Source organism: Eschrichtius robustus, chromosome 9, assembly GCF_028021215.1.
Source record: "Eschrichtius robustus isolate mEscRob2 chromosome 9, mEscRob2.pri, whole genome shotgun sequence".
NCBI classification, from domain to species: domain Eukaryota; kingdom Metazoa; phylum Chordata; class Mammalia; order Artiodactyla; family Eschrichtiidae; genus Eschrichtius; species Eschrichtius robustus.
The window spans coordinates 114753923-114774269 of NC_090832.1; the positions used below are offsets into that span (position 1 = coordinate 114753923).

The following is a 20347-nucleotide window of genomic DNA, read 5'->3' on the forward strand; positions in this document are numbered from 1 at the left end:
ATCATGGACCAATAAGCATCCTATGTTTTATCAAAATAAAGATGAAATCCCATTTTTCAAGTTTCAACTTGAATGCATTTCTCACACATTTCATTTTCAGTCTGCTTTGCCTGGAAGCAGAATGTCTGAGGCTGTTTACATTGTAAAGAACATTTCCCTTATACAGCGTTGTACCACGGTCACCTCTGCTCAGTGGGGCATGCCTGATATTCACTTAGGATGTGAAAGAAGGTTTTCCTCCTGCAGACACACACAGGTTGTGATTTTCTACTTTAGTCAAGGCATGTGGATGCCCTCTCTGGTTCCCAGAAGATGAAGGTGGTGGAGGTGAGGCTAGGAGCAAGGGTCTGACCCAAAGAGCCGTGTTCCTGAGCTGCCCCAGCCTTCAGGAAGTGTGCTGTGCACCCCCATGTGGGGGGAGTTCCCCCAGCTGCACTCGAAGTCCAGGACCTGGTCACCTGCTTGCCTGGCTCCATCTAAAATAAGCTTCATCCCTGGCGCTCACAGTGTGAGGATCCGAATTCCTGTGGGAAAAGGCATTTACCTTTCCCGTGGTCTAGTAATGTTAATTCCCCAGGTGAGGGGAAAAGCCCCGCTGAATAAGACTTTGCAAGGGTGAACAAAATGACAAGTCACATTGACTTCAGAATGTGGCTCTCTGAGCAAGCGCGGTCGGGTTCACAAACCTGGAGTAGAAATGTCTAAGCCATTGATGTTGGTCTGTGTACCCCCTTGCAGGGCAGCGAGGGACCCCCTGGGAGACCCGGACCACCTGGACCACCTGTGAGTTGTTTCAGGTTTAAAACATAAATTCATGCATCTACTTAAGACTTGTGTAAACAACAAGGTCCTATTGTAAAGCACAGGGAATTATATTCCCAATCCTGTAATAAACCATAATGGAAAAAAAAAAAAAAAGGATTTTACTTTTTTTTGTTTGTTTTTTTATTGTTGTTTTTTTAAATAGGCTTTAGTTTTTTGGATGATTTTTTATGTTTGCAGGAAAATTTCACAGAAAATACAAAGAGTTCCCATATGGTCCTGCCACACACACGCAGTTTCCCTCATCATTAATATCTTACATTAGTGTGGAATTGTACTCTTATTAAAAGTATAAACTTTAGGGTATGTGAATTTTATCTCAGCTTAAAAACCAAAAACATATGTGTAAAGATCCTTCTAACTCTGATATAATGATTTTTCAGTGGCATGTATAACAAAATTATTATTATGATGTATATGTTGAGAAATATTATTTGTCACATTAACTATCCAGGTAATATAATTTCTTTCTTAGAGTAGAATTTTTTACAGTTGAGGAACTGATATTGATACATTATTATTAACTAAACTGTATAGTTGACCTTGGGGTTTACTTTTTCGGTTGTATGGTCCATTAGTTTTGATAAGTGCATAATCTCATGTATCCACCATTACGGTACCATACAGAACAGTTTCACTCCCCTAAAAACGTCCTGTGCTACACTTGTCCATCGCTCACCTCCCCGTCCCTCAAGCCGCTAGAAACTGTTGGTTTTTTTACTATCTCTATACGTCTGCCTTTTTCAGAATGTCCTATAGTTGAAATCAAAGAAAAGCTTTTATGACTCAGAGGTCAGACTACATTTAGATATTCTCAAGGATAAAAGTCATCTGAGTTTTATGTATAAATGCGAATGACAGCCAGGGTGGCTTAGGGGAGCCCTGATTCCCGCATTAGCTCAGCCCTGAGGCACACTGCTCGGATTTGCAGACTGTGGGCCTCCCTGCTGTGGACTCAGTTCGGGTAGGTGTGCACCCCTACTCTCCACTTCCTGCCTGGGGGACCCTGGGAAAGTCATTTAACCTCAGTGAGCCTCATTCACAGAAAAGAGAGGGGCTGTAAAAAGACATCCCTTCCGGCAATGTGAGCTGGTAGAAAAATTGTGTTGTGCTGTGTGTATTCATTACCATCCATGATGCCCGAGATGCAAAAGGAAATTCTATTTATATGGCGCCCAGTGAATGAAATGTACAAGGGCCGCCACTGCTTTCGTGCTAGGGATTGAGACAGACGTGCACCTTGTCGGGAGGCTGGGGAGGACAAGGGCGTCTCTCCGGAGCAAGTCTGCTCTCCAGTGGGGTCTCGCTCAAACAGCATCACAGCGTCCGCCCAGCCAAGCGTTCTTTCCCACCTGCCTCAGAGGGAGAGGTGAAGAAGCCAGACTCCCCCGCAAGGGGCAGAATTCATCCGTGACTTTGTTTTTTTCGGAGAAAAACAATCAGAAGTTTAACAACATGTGTGCTTCCTATATGCAAGGGAGACATCCAGGAAAACTGAGTTACGCCCTGAAATGGCCCAAGTCCTCACCTTAAGTACCATCCTCACCTAAAAACAAGAGAAAGGAAGGGTATGGCTGCTATGCAGTTTCACGTCTCAGCTTTCTCCACTGATGAGAGTTTCCTGAGATGCTAAAGACAACAAAGATACATCGCTAGTCTGCGTGCGATCGCACGTGTGTGCACATCAGTGAATACACTGGCACCCTGTTTCCCTAAACATGCTCTTCGGTTTTGTTTTACTTACCTTCTCCCTTGACAAGGAAGCAGGGCGGGCAGCATCTGAGGCTCAACCACTAAAATACCCTCCCTCCCCAGTGGACAGAACAGCAAAATACAACATGAGCTCCCAAAAGGGACCTCTGTTTTACGGTGGACTTAGGAAATCTCCCTTGCCCCCCCCCCACCCTGATTCTCCAAAACTGTTTATTCTTCCAAACAAATTCAATGTTGTCTTTTCTGTGAAGCACCCCCCTGCGGCCCTGGAAATCTCAGACAAAAGTATCCTTCCCCCTCCAGGACTAAATACAGTAGACATTCAGCAGTTGTCACATGAACGAGTGCAATACTGAAGGAATACATGAACAGAGCATTTTTCCTTCCTTCACAAGTGTTTGGAAGATGCACGCAGATCACGCGCCCTGAGCACCACTGACCACCGTGGTCCAAAAACGGCAATGATGGCTCTTCAGTTTGGCAGCTGAAATGTGGAAATCACAATAAAGGAAAACGCAGGTTATGATTCTATGGGAATTTTTAAAAAGAAGGCTAGAAGATCCTAACTAAAATTTTCATATGCAAATTTTTCCTGAATGCCAAAATGTATGATTTTGAAAGCCTCTCAGATTAGTTCTCTTTAAGTGTTAGTTACTCTGGGGCTTTGCATTCACAGGTCAATTTATTAGGAAGTTCCCGTTCCCTCTTGTCCTGAAGAATATGTTTTTGTAGAAACATCCACACAGGATTGTGAGTGACGTCATCTCCCCCATTTCCCTTAATTTTCTATTTAGTATGAAGAGAGTGTGGAAAAAAATTACCTTTCAGTAGCCAAATTGTTCCCTGTTCACATCTTCATCAGCACTCCTGTGTTATGGCCTGCAGGTCAGCAGGCTGTAAACAGTTAGCATAAGTTGGCAATTCAGAAACTGAATTTTAATGAGAAAATAATGCTTTCCCCTGACTGCATTAGTGTCTCATCTGTCATGCCGGCACATTCATCCCAGCCCCGCCAAAAGTGTGTACGTGTGCTCCAGGTGGAGCTCACATGCCTTCCGGTTTTTTCTTCTACATTTGCTTTAGAAAAACCAAAAATGGGAGCGTTATAATTTTTACCGATAACATGAAACTCAGTTTCTATAACAGAGTAGGAAAAATATCATTTGGTGAAACAACAAAAGGTAGAGATGCTCACTGTTAACTTCAAAGGATAACTCCATGTGTCATTTCTTTTCTAAGGGTGTACCATTCAATGAAGGAAATGGAATGAGCAGTTTATATAAAATCCAGGTATCTACTTTTCTAATTACGTAAAATCACTTTCCGGTTATGGGTTACTACAAATTTTTCTCACCTTTGTCTTTTTCTTTTGAAGGGAGGTGTGAATGCTCCCAGTTATCCAGGGCCACCTGGTCCCCCTGTGAGTACAGTTGTTTATCACCAAGCGTATTTTAGCTGAGCAGCCTCACACACACACACACAAAGACCTCCTAAGTTCACTGAAAAGTACGTGTTACAAATATAAACAAAATTTTCTGCAGGAAGAAATAAACCAATTCTAATAACATTGGGAAAATGTACACAATCAAAATAAAGGAAAACAGCATTCTGTGTATAGGTGTCACTTTTTGGAAATCTGAGAACTAAATCAATGTCCAAGCAATCACCGTCATGGGAGTTCCATCAAGTTATATTTCCTCATCTTATTATGCTTCAGATCCAAACCATAGCAAAACAAAAGTTGCAGAGATTTTTATGTGTATTAAAGCAAATTGGATAAAAATTCTTCATAGTTTGTAATTTTGCTTCGGTCATTATTTTCAAGATGACTTCTCATATTTTTCTTACAGGGCCCCAAAGGTGATCCTGGCCCGGTGGTATGTATATTCCCATGTTTTGTGTCATTTAGAAAATAAATCTTTATTCGCGTTTGAAAGAAGACCTTCAGGAGATATGCCTGCCTTCTGAGATGTCCATTGGTTAAATGGAGGAAGTGGGCACCTCCTCATTTCAGGATGCCTCGGTCCTGATGTGTCCCTGCCCTTGACGCTCTTCCGTCAGTGAGATTTTAAAAATCACCCTGGGCTGGAGGAAGGTGCATATAAAGCTCCTGAGAAATAGGACACTTTCTTCCAATTGGACTATTTTGGTGATTGATTCCATGTTAAGTAGATCATGGGAGAAAACTATTTATTGGAAAGAAATTCCTTAATAGGTCTGCCATCTCCCCCACCGACAACTACAACAAGACAGGGACGGTTTATTTGCTTTGACTGTCTTGGGCGGTTGTTCTGGAGGCGATGTGGTGCGCTGTCAGAACCCTGCTTATTAGGAGCGATGTTTCAGGAGGTTCACCCTCAGCCTGGGAAGAGATCCTGTGCTCCAGCCTTCCGAAGGATGATGATTGTTAAGCATCCTTCTCAGCCATGGAGTGGCACTGTAAAAGTTCTGCCAGATGCAATTCGATTCCCTTTATTCCTTGGCAGATTTTCCTGTCATGTCCTTTTCAGGCATGTGTCCTGTCCTTCATATTTCATTTCTGTGTCCTTTAACCTTTGGGTATATACTTGAAACTCAGATGTAGCTGAAAATGAAATAAACTTTCAAACCACCTTCCATTGCCGTGGGAAGAAATCGCAGGCCCTTTCATTACAGTGGAGTTTGGTAAAACTAGATGAATAAATTTTAAACAAGCGAAAGAAGAGCCATAAAAAGCAATCTTTTTACATCTAAGTAGATGTTCAAAGGAGATGCATGAAAGAGCTTATTTTTTGTTATTGGGCAATATATATTAAAAGCCAATTTGTTTTCCCCTATGAAATGCCCAGTTTGTAGCATTTTCCGAACCCCAAATATGTCATTTAGAAGTTTCCGTTGTTTCATTACTCATGCTGTGCTTCCTTTATCTGTAACGTTTTTTAATGCTTTCACCTCCGCCCGCATAGCCTTCATTCCAATTTGAATCTTCTTTCATCTTATTGATAAAAATTTCCTCCTGGTCTTTCCTTCTCATACTCACACACACAAACATCCCCTCTGAATCATTCAGGGACACATAGGCTTCTCACCGACTTTTCTGGAACACCCAAGTTTTTAAGTTAGTAACTGTAGATTAAGGTGAGAAACCTTTTTAAAAAGTATTATAATAAAGGATGAATTATAATTCACTTGGATTGGAAAGTGCATGGCAACAAAAATGTAGACAGCATTGAGTAGAATTTGAAGAGATTAGGCTTCAAAATTTTTTAGCTGCAACAAAGAATAAAGAATAAAAACTAAGTGGACGGTGTTCCTTGCTTTTAGAGACGTGAATTAAATGGGTGAAGCACAAAAACAGAAATGTGGAATCATGAAATTAACTACCGAGTAAACCTTCGGGTTTATCTTAGATAAAACTTTAGATTATTCCTTTGGGCTCCATGTCACTCATTTCTGACCAGTTGGCCCGAATAGAGAAATACTACCTCATAGCATAGAGATAGATAAGCCAGGAATGGTGGAGTCACAGGTCACAGAGCAGAAAATGGAAAAGTCCCATCAGGGTAGGTGTGGCGGAGATATACTCTTCCAGCATCCTTCAAATCCCAGGACACCAGATCTGTACCACTGTTTCTAATCTTCTCAGTGAAACTTTACAGATAAAAATTACCCTTAATTGAATTTATTATCTTCTGAGGCACTCCATTTCATTCCCTTGGTATTCAATTTATAATTGGCTTTCAATTAAATATTTATTATTAGCTACTTTCAAACAAATATTGATTGATTGGCTGAGCACTGTCCAACCAATTCCTCTGTCCTAAGGTTAGTTGAGAATATAAACAAAGAGAATCAAAGAGCTTATTTCCTTTGTCGATAACCCAGAGCCTCTATTACAGAGCTTCATGCAGAATAGAATCTGAACATCTTTTTTTTTCTGATTGCCAGGTTACATATTGGTAGTTGTTTAAAAAGGCTTTTGAAGCAAAGAAAGTCTCAAATGATATACTTCCTCATTAAGCATCCCATGATAAGGACAATATCATAAATCATAATGGAAGTTAGAGTGTTGGTAATATTTTTGAAGCAGACTAGAATTAGGCATGCAAAAATACATTTACAGAGAATGTCCTTGGGAAGCTACCTTTTCTATGTGATTATGTTGAAAACATCCAGTGTCTTAAGAAAATACTTGCAGTTAACATTAATTCATTAACAAGGAGATATCAAAAACTACCCACTTTATCTCTCTTAATTTAAAACTCCTAATGTTTATTGTTCAAAGTTGGCAGCTTCCTTCACCCCGACCTTTCTAAAGGGGTTCCTTGAGGACCTACAGGCTCCAGTCAGCTGGGACCAGACACCAGCATATGTAACAGATTTTTTTTTTAGCAGAAATGCTTACCTGTCTCCTCTCAGTGAGCCGTCATAAATAACTGCTCCTGGGCTGTCCTCTGAAGCATCCACAGTTCATGTCCAGCTCCAGGACATATTGAGGGATGATAAACTTTGCTTTGAGAGCTCCATCTTCATCCACTCTTAAAGACTTTAGTCTTGTTTTCTGATAATCTAGAAGGCTTAGGTACCTTATAAATTGGCAAAGTTTATTAAAACCCAGTCTTTCCTTCTAATTCTTATTGAAATTGGGGTTATCACTGACTAGAGGGATTCATTCAGAGCAGATTCTTCATCAGGATAAAAACAATTAATTAGAAAAGATACTCATACCTCTCCAGGGAATAGCTTTATTTTCAAACTGTTTCCAAATATCAAATGCAAGAATACAGATGCTTGAAAATAGAGCGTACTATTTACTTGCTAAATTACCAATTGATGTTTGAGGGAGTATTTTTTAGGCAAAAAATATCTTTGCTTTTGAAATCAATGCTTAAGAAACCTTTTGACCGTTGCTTCTGTGTTCCTATGTTCATATTTAACAGGGAGAACCTGGTGCAATGGGGTTGCCAGGATTAGAAGGATTTCCTGGTATAAAGGTAAGTGCAGGGTTAGACGTGTGATCACTGATTCAACATTCAAAAATGTTTATGGAGCACCTACTGTTGGACCAGGACCTGTTTTAGGTTTGGGGATGTATAAGGGAACAAAAGAGACAAAAACTATGTTCTAAGAAGGGGATACAGAAACTAAAAGAATAAACACAAATAACTAAATAACACTGTTGGTAAGTGCTGTGGAAAGAAAAAGTAGAGGCAGGTTAAGGGCATCAGGAGTGGGGAAGGGAAGGGTATCATTTTAAATCGGGTGGTCTGAGAAAGCAAGAACTGAGCAAAGACTTGGAAGAGGTGGGGGGCAGTTAGCCAAGCCCCCTCAAGCCAGAACGAAGAATGTTCCAGGCAAGATGAGTAAGTTCTAGAGATGTAGTGTATAGCAAGGTGACACTAGGTAACCGTGCTAAACTGTATGCTTGAAATTTGCTAAGCGTTTTCACCACACACACACACACACAGTGACCTGTGTGAGGTGATGGGGATGTGAATTAGCTTGATTGTGGTGATCATTTCACAATGTATACGTATATCAAATCATCATGTTGTACACCTTAAATATATACAACTAAAAAAAAATTTTTTTAAAGAAGAAAAAGCAGCAGGTCTAAATGCCCTGAGACAGAGCATTCCTGGTACATCCAAGGAGACCCGGGGAGTGAGCGAGAGCGTATGGTAGGCAATGAGGTCAGAGAGGTGAGGTGGCGGTTAGGAGCAGCCCTGCCATGTTGAGGTCAGTGCTTGTCACTGGCCAGTGGAGGACCAGTGCCAGTCTGCACTCGTTATGGGTTCTGGGGCAAGGTAAGCACAGAGATGGAGACAAAGCATTTAAACAACTTGTCTGGCAACCTGACTTTTGACGTGGTCATGATATCCAAACATGCGACCAGTAGACTCACCTTGGATCATGATGCATTAGAAAATAAATAAGTAAATAAACTGCTCCTTCCCCACAGGTAGTTTGAGAAGCACTAATTAATAAGGAGGCTCACCAGCCATCGTAAGGACTTTACCCTTCACTCTGAGTGAATACGGAGCCAGCGGTGGTTTCTGAGTAGTAGAGTGATGGGGCCCGCAGCTGTTGAGTGAGGATGGGGCAGGGAAGACACTATTCCTGTAGACGGGGGAGTGATGTCGGCTCAGATGAGAGCAGAAACGGTGGCGGTCGTGAAGAGCAGATAGGTTATGGACGTGCTGCGAAGGCAGAGCGACAGGGCTGATGGGATGTGGGTCTGAGAGAAGAGTCAAGGGCGGCTCCATGGTGTTGACCTGAGCAACTGGCATGGCAGGGCGTCATCAACAGAAATGAGGACAGCTACAGATACACAGTGATCCGGAGTATGATTTTGGACATGGGACTGAGTTTGGGAATATCTATTAGACAGCAAAGTGAGGGTATTGAGTAGGCGGTACAATATAAAAGTATGGAGTTTAAAAAAGAGTCTAAGGGAATTCCCTGGCAGTCCAGTGGTTACGAATCCACACTTCCACTGCAGAGGGCATGGGTTCAATCCCTGGTCGGGGAACTAAGATCCCGCATGCTGCATGGTGCAGCCAAAAAATTAAAAAAAATAATAATAATAATAAAGAGTCTAGGGCTTCCCTGGTGGCGCAGTGGTTGAGAATCTGCCTGCCAATGCAGGGGACACGGGTTCGAGCCCTGGCCTGTGAAGATCCCACATGCCGCGGAGCAGCTAGGCCCGTGAGCCACAATTGCTGAGCCTGCGCATCTGGAGCCTGTGCTCTGCAACAAGAGAGGCCGCCATAGTGAGAGTCCCGCGCACCGCGATGAAGAGTGGCCCCCGCTTGCCGCAACTAGAGAAAGCCCTCGCACAGAAACGAGGACCCAACACAGCCATAAATAAATAAATAAATAAATAAATAAAATTTTTAAAAAAAGAGTCTAAGTGGAGATACAGATTGCTTGTCTAAGCATATAGATGCTATCTGAAAGTCGGAAGGCTGGATAAGATCACCAAGAGAATGACAGTAGATTTTTTTAAAAGAGAAGAGGATCAATCAACTATACTCCAATAAAAATTAATTTAAAAAACAAAAATTTAAAAACAAAAAGAATGTTGTTTAGTCACTCAAAAAAATGGAAGAGGGTCAAGGACTGAGCCCCGAGGCCCTCCAACATTAAGATCAGGAAGAAAAGGGGGAATGAGCAAGGGAGACTGAGGAGGAGTGACCAGGGAAATAGGAGGAAATGTTGGCTTCCTGGAAATCAAGCAAAGGTCACGTAGCAAGAAGAGAGAGTGAAAATCTGTCTCAAATCCTACAGATAGGTCAAGTAGGATTGGGTCAAGTAGGACGGCGAAGTACTGACATTGGATTCAGCAATATAGAGGTCATGTATTACCAGAGGAATGATTACTGTTTCACTGTGCTGGTAGGAGCAATTGCTGGACTTGAATGGGTTTAAGAGAGAATGACAAAGAAAGATTTAGAGACAGCAAATACAGTTTAAACAGTGCTTAAGGAGTTTTGCTGCAAAGGAAAGTAAAGAAATGGGCCAGCAGCTGCTGGAGGAGATAGGCAAGGTTTGCTAAAATGAACTTTAAGACCACAGAAGTAGCAGACTGTTACTGTGCTGAAGAAAGGGAAGGAGGATGACGAGATAGGAGGAGAGGGGAGAATTGCTGGAATGACATCCTTAAATAGCTAAGAGGGAAGGGGACCTAGAGCATAAATGCAGGGTTTGGCTTCAGAGAGAAGCATGGATAGTTCATCTATGGTAACCGTTGGGAAATCAGAGAATAGGGGTACAGATGCTGGTATGTGGGCACATGAATTGGTTGGAGTCTAGAGAGGTTCTTTTCTGATTGCTTCAGTTTTCTCAGAGATGGAGGAGTCAAGGTCATCATCTGAGAGTGTGGTAGGGAGAAGAGGTTGGAGATTTAAGGAGAAGGGCTTCTCAGAGAGAGGGAAAATCCAGGGACCACAGAGTGTGATGGCTGAGCAGAACCCCCTAGAGCAGGGTTCCCCAACCCCCGGGCCTCGGCTAGTCCGTGGCCTGTTAGGAACTGGGCCGCACAGCAGGAGGTGAGCGGCGGGCGAGCGAGTGAAGCTTCGTCTGTATTTACAGCCGCTCCCCATGGCTCATAGTACCGCCTGAGCTCCGCCTCCTGTCTGCATTATGGTGAGCTGTATAATTATTTCATTATATATTACAATGTAATAATAATAGAAATAAGGTGCACAATAAATGTAACGTGCTCAAATCATCCCAAAACCATCCCCCTTACCCCACCCCGGTCTGTGGAAAAATTGTCTTCCACGAAACCGGTCCCTGGTGCCAAAAAAGGTTGGGGACCACTGCCCTAGAGGTTCATGGTCATGAAAAGTGAGATTATGTACCATGTACATACGCTCAGGCAAAGGCACAGAACAGGAGGGGAGCTGGATTTAAACAAGGCTCCGGTTTTGACAAGTGAGTGCAAGAAGCAAGAATGAGCCAGGAAGCCAATAGTATACACAAGGGAGTGATTATAACAAGTGACCGTGGAATTTAAACTAGATAAATAAGGAGGAGGGGCCATCTAGGCAATGAAGGATAATGAAAAATTTGTATCATGGATGGATTAGAGGTCTTGGTGACATCAAAAGTTTTGGGGGTTCAAGGTACTCAAGGGAGTGATTTAGAATGATGGAAGATGGTGGTCCAAGGTTGGAATGCATGCAGTGGAGGTTATGGAGGGATATAGTTATTGTTTTTGACAAGGTCTCAGGTATAACTATGGAAATAAGAGGCTATTCCACTAGGGGAGAGTGGTTCAAAGAACTGTGAGACCCGATTGTTGGAAGGACCATCTTATCAGAGAGGAGCCCTCTTAACATTCACCTTTATCAGATATCCAAATGTTTGCATTGAATGAAAAGCTCCAGTATATTCATTTCCAGGGTAAAAATCCTGTAATTAAAAAAGTGCAGAGTGGAACTGACAAGGATTCCCTGTTTACATCCTTTACCCATTTTTCTACTAGTTTTTTTTTTTTTTTGACTGTAGCTGTACTTTATATATTAAAGATACTACTTCTATCTTATATGGTGGAGGCTTTATCCTGGTTGGTCCTTGTCTTTCTTTTTTATGTTTAATCTTATTCTATATGTAAATATAACTTTTATGTGGTCAAATGTGAAACTGTTTTCCTTTATGATTTCTTATTTTGCTTTTATGCACGAAATGACTTTCGTTCTCATTCTCAAGCAAAATCAGATAATATGATTTGATTTTCTTCTAGTTCTTATTAATTCATTTTATTTTTATATATCTATATGGAATTTATATGGAGTATAATGCAAAGAAGGGAATCAGACTTTTTCAATGAAATTATTCAATTATTAGCACTATTTGTTGAATAATACAACCCTTTCTTTACTAAAATTCTATTATAAATGTCAGTTTGTTTCTGAGGTTTCTGTTATATTGCATTGATATACTGCTTAATCGTGGGCCAGTATTCCATTATTTCAATTATTATAGCTTTATTGTATGTTGAAATATGATATTGCTAACCTCTTTATTATTCTTTTATTTTTTCTCTTATCCTCGAATATATTTATTATCCCAAGTGAACTTTAATATCATTTGATCAAGCTGCAATTTGTAAAAATTGCATTAATTTATATATTAGTTTGGGTGGCAATGACACCTTTATAGCACTGTCATGCCCTCCAAGAACAAAACATCTCTCTCCATTTAATCAAGTCTTCTTTTATGTCCCTTAGGGAACTTAGGAAGTTTTTCAATGTAGATTCTGCTCAACAAAAATTGCCATTTTATTACCCCATATATAATCAGAAGTATTTGTATCCTTGTCGGCTTTATCTAAAATACTACATTGCCTTTGGAAAAAGGGTTGGGTCAGTCCACTGTTCAGAGCAATTCCAGGGCTCTTCTTATTGGCCTAAAGAGGAGAAGCTACAAAATCCCCAGTTCCAAACACATTTATTCTAACCTACATCCAATGAGACAAGTACAGCGAAAGCTTTTTAGAAGGCATTCAGTGTGCTTAGCTTTTAAGTATTGGTAATGAATTACTTTTGAATATGTGGAATAAAACTATTGACTGATTTTACCTGTAAGTATGTATGGGGTTCTGTTTAAAAGAATAGGTCACAGAAATGATACCATGAATGCTCGTTTTCATTAAGATTGTTATTTGCTTTGGTTTTATGGGGGAAAAAAAAGAGAAAGAGAGAGAGAGAACTTTAGTAGGTTCCATTGGCTGCAGTTTTCATTTTGTTCTTTTCCCATCTGGCCTCTAGCTTCACCCAGCTGATACGGGTAACATTTATAAGTTCCAAAGAGAAGCTTTACCAAATCCAAATTATTATTTGAGCATTAATTTCATCGGTGGAGATTTTATAGATATCATTATAAATAGTACATTTTTTCCAGGGAGATCGAGGCCCGGCAGGTCCCCCTGGAGCGGCGGGAATCTCGGTGAGTCCAGATTCTCTCACGTTGGTTTCACGGGCACCGACCGTCAGAAGGGCTGAGAGCGCGCAGTGACTCCTTAAGCCTCAGGTTTAAAAAGCAGAACCATCCGTCCCTCTCCCACCTCAAGAATGCTCCTTTCTTTATTTTCATCTTTTAAATTTTTTTCGTTTTTTTCTCCTCAACTCACTTTCACATGGGAAGGGGAAGCCCAGTTACCTGTGTCGATGCATTAAGATAGCACAGCTCTGAGAAGCTTGTTGGGTTTCTCTATTCCTGTCATAGTTCAAGGTTTCTTGATCCTCAAAAGGCAAAGTTCTCATCCTCAGGCATGTGCTTCAGGATCTTCTTATTAAGCTGCCATCTGCCTGAGTTTTCCCTCAGCCAGGTGTTATCAGCAGAGCTTTATTGCTGCTAATGTTTCCTCGTAAACTAGCCCTTCCAGCCTCTCAATCATTTTTGTTGCTCTCTGATGTCAATGTTTTAATCTCATCAAGGTCTTTCCAGATGAATAGGAAGTGCTCCAGGAAAGGTTAAAATCATTTCTCTGAGCCCTAGGGATCATTCTGATCTTCATTCATGAGGCTCTAATTAAAACTTTGTGGTCAGCCTTGATGAATAAGAACCCACTTATCCTGGCTAGGTGCCCCTGCAGGGTGGGCCAGGGTAGGAAAGTCAACGGAAACCGTGGGCTTCAGCCACAGGAACGTGAGGAAGGTAAGAAAGGGCCCTACCATCTCCACCCAGCACCATCCAGACCCTCCTACCACGCCCCCAGCACCCCCATCCTTCAGAAGGAGGGTAGCCCCTCTACTTGACTCTATTTAGTTGCTAAATCTAACAACAAAAAATAAAAACCCATCCACACTCCATAGCAAAGCATCCTGTATGAAGGATAACATCCCCTTAATTCGCTGCTTTAGGTCAAGTGAAGTATTAGTGTGACTGTAAAAGTAACATGAAAATATTTTCTTTAGCAAGCACTGCAGAATTTTTGGTACACGAAAGCGTTCTTCTTGAAAACTGGCTCACGCTTATCCCCCTCCTCCCCGCCTTCCCCTGCTCACTACCGCTCCTAGCAACATACTTGCAGCTGTTTGTGGAATTGCCCTGAGTCCCCTGCAACCTGCCTCTCAGGGTGCCTTCACAGCCTGTTTTTGTTTCCACCTTATAATGAAGTGTAATGCCCCACAGTGCTCACTCAGGTGGGACTATAAATTACTTTCAGCCGTTACCCTAAACCGAGTCTGCCTTCAAAGAAAAAATACCAGCAACCACTGAAAGTATTGGAAAAATAAGTGACAGGATCAAAAGACGATCCAAATGAAGAATTCCAAGGATATTTTGAAGGATGCAGCATGATTGAAATTAGAGGCTAGCCTGCCACTTGTTGGGATGTCTAAGATGTAATACATTTACCTAAAATGCAGCTTTCCTATCTCATCATTAAGAAGATTAACTGACAATGACAGAAATAGGGAAGGGTAAAAATTTTGCACGCTGCAACTATGCAACTGGGTAGTTAAAAGTGCAACTCTCTTTTTTATAACTGGACCTTACTGGGGCTCGGAAAATGAAATAGTTCAAAGATTCTGGAAATAGTGACAGTTACACAGCAGTGTGAGTGTACTTCATGCCACTGAATTGTACACATAAAATGGTTTAAATGGTAGATTTCACGTTATGTATATTTCACCACAATAAAAAACTTCTAAAGTGATGGTTCTGGTTGAAGCAGGGATGTGTCTACCTGCTGAGCACATCACAGGCCTCTGCTGAGAGCCCAGCGGCCCGGTCCTGCTCTTCCTGGAACAGAGCTGTCTGTTTCCTCCCTAGTGTACTCGGGCCCTCCAGGGCCTTCCCCAGGGCTCTTCCTCCCCTCCCTCCCAGGACGGCGTGTGGGCAGAGGGGGCAGCATGCCCTACCCAGGGCCTCCGAGGTCCCTGCCAGCACCGCCCGGCCTTTGGGATCTTCGTCTGGAGCTCCAGGCCCAAGCACCCTGCACCCCTGAGTCCATGCCAAGACCCTTTGGGACACTGGCTTTCTCAGCCCTAACACATCCCCCAACTCAGGTCCGTGGGATTCCAGGCACTCCTGCTGCACGCGGGCGGTGGGAGCCCGGATGCCATCTCAGGGCCTTGTGTCTGCCTCGCTTCGGTACTCAGCTGTAGCTGGCCTGTCAGGCGGTCTGCTCCCAGAGTTCCATACGGCAAGTTGGGGAGAGGGCCTCCCTCTCCATTCCCTTGCAACCTACTGGGACTTCCATGGTCTCAGTGCCACACCTGCATCTCCAGCCGCATGAGGTTCAAGGTGCAGGCGGCGGCTCCTTCTCAAAGGCAGGATCCTTAGGCCCGGCCTGGACGCCTGGGCTCGTGTCCACTGACGTCTCTGCTGGTCCGTCTTCCTCTCTCATCCCTCCTGTGGTCCCTCTCGCCCACGGTTTCTCTGTCTGCAGTCCTCCAGGCTGTGGTAGGCTGGGTCACACCAACCTTGTCCTCTCCTTTCCACAAAACGACCTTTCAAATCAACCATGCTTCTTTTCAGGCTATCTCCCTATGAACTGAAGAACCTTCCTTTGAAAATCACAATCTAGGAAGGACTTCTTTGACCCACCGTGCCCTCCTTCCCCCTAAAGTAAAGAAGATCTGCCCATCAAGAGGGATTTCCAGAAATGAGGATACACTGGCTTAATATTTTCAAAATGCTTATCCTCCCTGCCATACCACACACCCACATGTGCACTGAGGGACCGCCCTCCCGTCTGCCCAGCATAGTGTGGTCCCCGGGACTCTGGCTGGTAGGGATGCCAGGTCGGTGTAGAGCCACACCTGCAGCACAGGTGGTAAATGCTCAGGTGGGGGAGGGAAGCGCATGGCCTTATTCAGTAATCTGGCTCCTAACATTTCCCCTTGGCTTAATTTCCCAGGGGAAACCCGGAGCCCCAGGCCCTCCAGGAATCCCAGGAGAACAGGTCAGTTGCCCATTCCTTACTTAGCCGTTTTCCTTGTGTTGTACTGTGTGCAGTTTTGAAGCTCTTCTTGGCAGCTAACGTTTGTCTGTGGCCACGTCTACAGGGTGAGAGAGGGCCTGTTGGAGACATAGGATTCCCTGGACCAGAAGGACCCGCAGGAAAGCCTGTAAGTCCTTTATCTGTTGTTTGCCAGTTTAAGAAATGTGCTAAGCATTGCCTCCTTACCTCTCTCTTCGGAAAGTCTGAGATTGGAATAAGTAGTTTCCAAGTAAGTAAGAGCAGGTCTGCAAATGGCTTTGGGGGTGTGGTTCTCACTGAGGGCCCAGCTCCCTGTGAGTATCTCTATGTCTTAAACCACAGTGAGAACAGTGAGGTCTTTTGTTTTAAATGTCAGGAAATTAGACTCATTATTTCTCAGGTCTGATGTTCTCAGCGGAGCTAAAACACGAAATGGCCTGTCACATCCTGAAATATGAAGACTCGCAGATGTAACACCTGTGTGTTAAGCTAGAGAGGAAAGAAGCTCTTGTATCAGATCCCCTCCTTTACCTGTGGGCCTTGTTCTTACACGGTCATACATCACTGCTGTCAAATACATCATCCCCTCCTGTCCTAAAAGAGCTCTTGGCTACTGATATATAATATTGCTGTGACACTGTAACAACCATTCCTACTAATTCAGTTCAATTCCACATATTCTCAGCTCATCCCTGCCGTTTGCTAAGGATGTGCTGGGCCCCGAGGGAGGGGATATAAAGAGGAATAGACATACCTCACTCTCGGATGTGCTTTTTATAGAAGTCCCTGCTCCCTTTGCTTGTTTCTGCGCCGTGGGGTGGGTGGGAAGGGGACGCTGTTAGGAGAAGGGGGGCTGAAGGTGACCGCGCGGTGCAGAGTTCAGGAGGCTGCTCAGAATCTGTGAAGCCACAGGGTAAGGGCATTCCCTGGCCACAGCCTCCCCAGAGAAGGCAACATGAACACACGGGAAGTGCATGCAATTTAGAGTCAGGAAGATCTGGGTTTGAGTTATGACCCAAAGGGTTTGTGAGTCACTTTAGCAACGTGACATATGGTAAGACGTCCAGTGCCTGCCGTGGGAGATGCCCCATTAATATTGGTCTCATTCCCTACCTCCCCTCCCTCCTTTTTACCAGCTCCCTATCCCAGCCCCTGTAAGCCACTCACAAATGCTTGCCATCCAGTTCCCAGGGGATTATGCAAAGAGCAATCTGTTCATTCAGCAAATACTGCTTGAGCGCCTACTACATGCCAAGCACTGGGAGCTTGCAGCTCATCGGATTTACATTCTAGTACAAGGACACAGACAACAAACAAACAGACACACACAATTTCAGGGCGAAGATGATCTGAGCAGGGTGAAGCCCTAGAGTCGAATTTACATAGGGCAGTCCATAAAGGCCCACCCCTTGAGCAAACCCTGCATGACGGGAGAGCTCAAGCCATGGGGAGGCCAGGAGGGCGGGGGGCAGGGGGACCTTGTTCCAAGAAAAAGGAATGGCTAGTAGAACCTGCTGTGTTGAAGGAAGGGAAGAAGGCATGAAGGCAGGAGTGAGCCGAGCTAAAGGAGAGTGGCAAAGATACGGAGGGAGAGGCAGGCAGTGGCAGACCACGAGGAACTTCTAAGCCAGGAATGGAGGGTGGGTTTCATGTGAAGTCTGCTGGAGACCCACTGGAGCATCTGTAGCAGGGAAGGAAAATGACTGCATCTTAAGGAGTACTCTGGGTGCTGCACGGAGGGCAGAGCGTGGGGAGCAGAACTTTGAAGCGTCGTCGTGATCCCCATGAGCAATACAGATGGTGGGAAGAGGAGATTTAGGACGTGCGCTGAAGGGGGAGCCAGCAACACTTGCTGATGGACCAGGCAGATGCAGAGTGTGAGGAAGAGACCAGTCAAAGCTGTGGTTTGGGGTCTGAGCAACCGGGTCAGGGTGGTATGTTTGGTGAGACGGGTGGGTTTGGGAGGAAAAACTTGAGTTCTCTGTTGTAAAACTTCATGTTGAAGCACTAGTCGACATCCAAGTGGATTTCTGGTCAAGTAAGCAGTGTATGTGTGCATCTGGAATTAATGGAGAGGCCAGGGCTGGAGAGACTGATTTGGGTATCTCAACCTGAGCCTGGATACAGTAGGGTCACCGCGAATTGGGAAGAGAACAGGGCTGTCAGGAGAGGATATGGCAGAAAGACTGAAAAGGTGCAGCCAGTGAGATGTGAAGAAAACCAGGCGAAGGCGGTTTCCTGGATGTGGAGGGGGGTAAGTGTTTAAGAGAAACGAGAGGAAAACATACAGAAAAGTAACAAAGGAGCTGACAATTCTCCCCCAGGTTTGGAAATGTGGACCTCATTGCGGGGAGAGTACAGTACGGTAGGATCTTGATAAGAATGACCCCGTTGACAGGGGACATTTGAAGATACAAGAGAGTGGACTTAGAGTAAGGAGAGAAGACTCCCAAGGAACAGGGCAGAGCATCCTTCTCACGGGGAGGGGGCGGGCGGAAGTCCGAGTACGCATGCGCACAGGTGCGTGGCTCTGGCGGCGGGGATGTGAGCGGGTCCTCTGCTGTCATTTTCTCAGTGAAGCACGGAAGTCATCAGTTGACCATGAGGAGTGGGGTGGTGATGCTGGAGGTTTCGTGAGACAGGAAAATATGTGCAAGTACTTTTGGAAAGAAGGAGTCAAGGCAGGAAATGCAGAAGGGTGGCTGGTGATGCGGAGGGGCTGCTTGGGAGCTGCTGCCATACGTGTAGATCAGAACGCCTGAGCGAGGGTAACCCTTCTTCTTCACCCACAGTCAGCTGCTCAGACGCAGGTGTGCAGTGGAGGGAAAGCTGGTCATACTTTCTGAGTTAGAAAAAAGCATAGGGTTCTTGCAGATAAGTGAGACGAGGGGGATAGAGGTAAATCCACTGAGGCTTTTGTAAAATTTTCTGAAAGCAGAACTCACCCCCCCGCCATGGAGAACAAGTTAGTAACACCGTCATAGAAAAGAGAACACACATGAGAGTCACTGATGAATTACAAGGGACAAAAAATTATCTATAGGTTTATTCATTTTCGTGTATTGTTACCAAAAACATGAATTATATTTTTACACCAGATTTATCTTCTTTTATTCAAGTAACACAGTTGTTTCTTTCACATCCTCTCCTTCATCAGCTTTATCCTTTTTTGCTTGTGTTTCTGGATGACATAAATCCTTTGAACCTGATGCTTTGGGCAACGTGGTCTTAGTTAAAGTGCTCTAGATAATTCCCAGGCTGTTCAGGAAGGCCAGGGGACTCTGGTTGGGTTCCCAACTGTGGCAGGTGTTAGTGTGATTTACAGCAGTGAAAACACAGGCTTTTCTGCAGATCCATCCTTGCGGACTGCACTCCCGCACAATCAGAGTCTCCCAGGCTTTTCAGAGGAGCAAGTCCATGCACCTGCCTGCTGGCTAAGAAATCATTTCCTCACCTTGATCTCCCTCTTCAAATCAAATCTCAGAGACGTACCTGCTGTCTCACTCTCAGTATTTGATGTGACCCCAGGTGCTTTCCCTTCTTACACCTCCTAGTCAGTGGTTCTCCCAGGCTTATAAATCTGCAAGCAGAACTGGGCTTTATTCCCACCTCCAGAACTGCCTTGTAAAGTTCGGGAAACTTCCAATTTACTAAGAAAAAGCTACCACTTAATACTCTCAGAAAACATGATTACAGATTTCTCACTGTCCTTTCATATCTTCTAACTGAAAAATAACAATCGTTCTCTGGCTGACAGTCTATTTCATAGTGGCATCTGGCTCTGGCCATGTTATGAGATTTCTCAAGCCGCAACGGAGACCATTTACTGAGAATGACTCTCTTTGGTAGGAAGATTGTTAGACGGGAACAATAAATACCATACACCAGCCAACCAGTGCCATGGGGAACCTTCTAATTTCTCAGAATGTACCTAATGGAATCAGTAAGGAAAATAACCCTGTTGACTATTTACAGTGAGCTAGGCATTTTCTGTTATTTCCCTAAATCCTTAGTTTTAAGGCCATTATTTTATCCTGACTTTATAAGTGGAGAAGCTGACGCTATTAAGGTTAAGTAAATTGCCTGAAGTAAATGGAACTTGCAAGTGACAGAGTCAGAATTTAAACTTGGGGCTGACTCTATCGATTTTGTTTTCCATTTCGCCACACTGCCTCACCAAAATCTCAGTAGAAATATGATAAAGTCCTTGAAACTTTACCCTTTTGTTGCATTTAATTATGTCTGTTAATGCAGAATGAGAAATATTGATCATTTTTTGTCTTTACAGGGAATAAATGGGAAAGATGGATTACCAGGTGTGCAGGTATGGAAAATACTATTGAAAATAAATGTTCTAATGCAAAACTACATCCAGATTACCTGCCAGAGTTCCTG

General features: G+C 43.7%; 1 protein-coding gene across 1 annotated transcript in view; it reads left to right on the forward strand.

The window, feature by feature from the left end:
• COL19A1 (collagen type XIX alpha 1 chain) overlaps window positions 1-20347 on the forward strand; it is a 361076-nt gene that overhangs the window by 317240 nt on the left and 23489 nt on the right. Inside the window, exons 36-44 of the mRNA XM_068550858.1 lie at window positions 739-783; window positions 3775-3825; window positions 3911-3955; window positions 4386-4412; window positions 7455-7508; window positions 12925-12969; window positions 15890-15934; window positions 16038-16100; window positions 20241-20276. Coding sequence (XP_068406959.1) covers window positions 739-783; window positions 3775-3825; window positions 3911-3955; window positions 4386-4412; window positions 7455-7508; window positions 12925-12969; window positions 15890-15934; window positions 16038-16100; window positions 20241-20276 — 411 coding nt within the window. The remainder of the gene's footprint in view (window positions 1-738; window positions 784-3774; window positions 3826-3910; window positions 3956-4385; window positions 4413-7454; window positions 7509-12924; window positions 12970-15889; window positions 15935-16037; window positions 16101-20240; window positions 20277-20347) is intronic.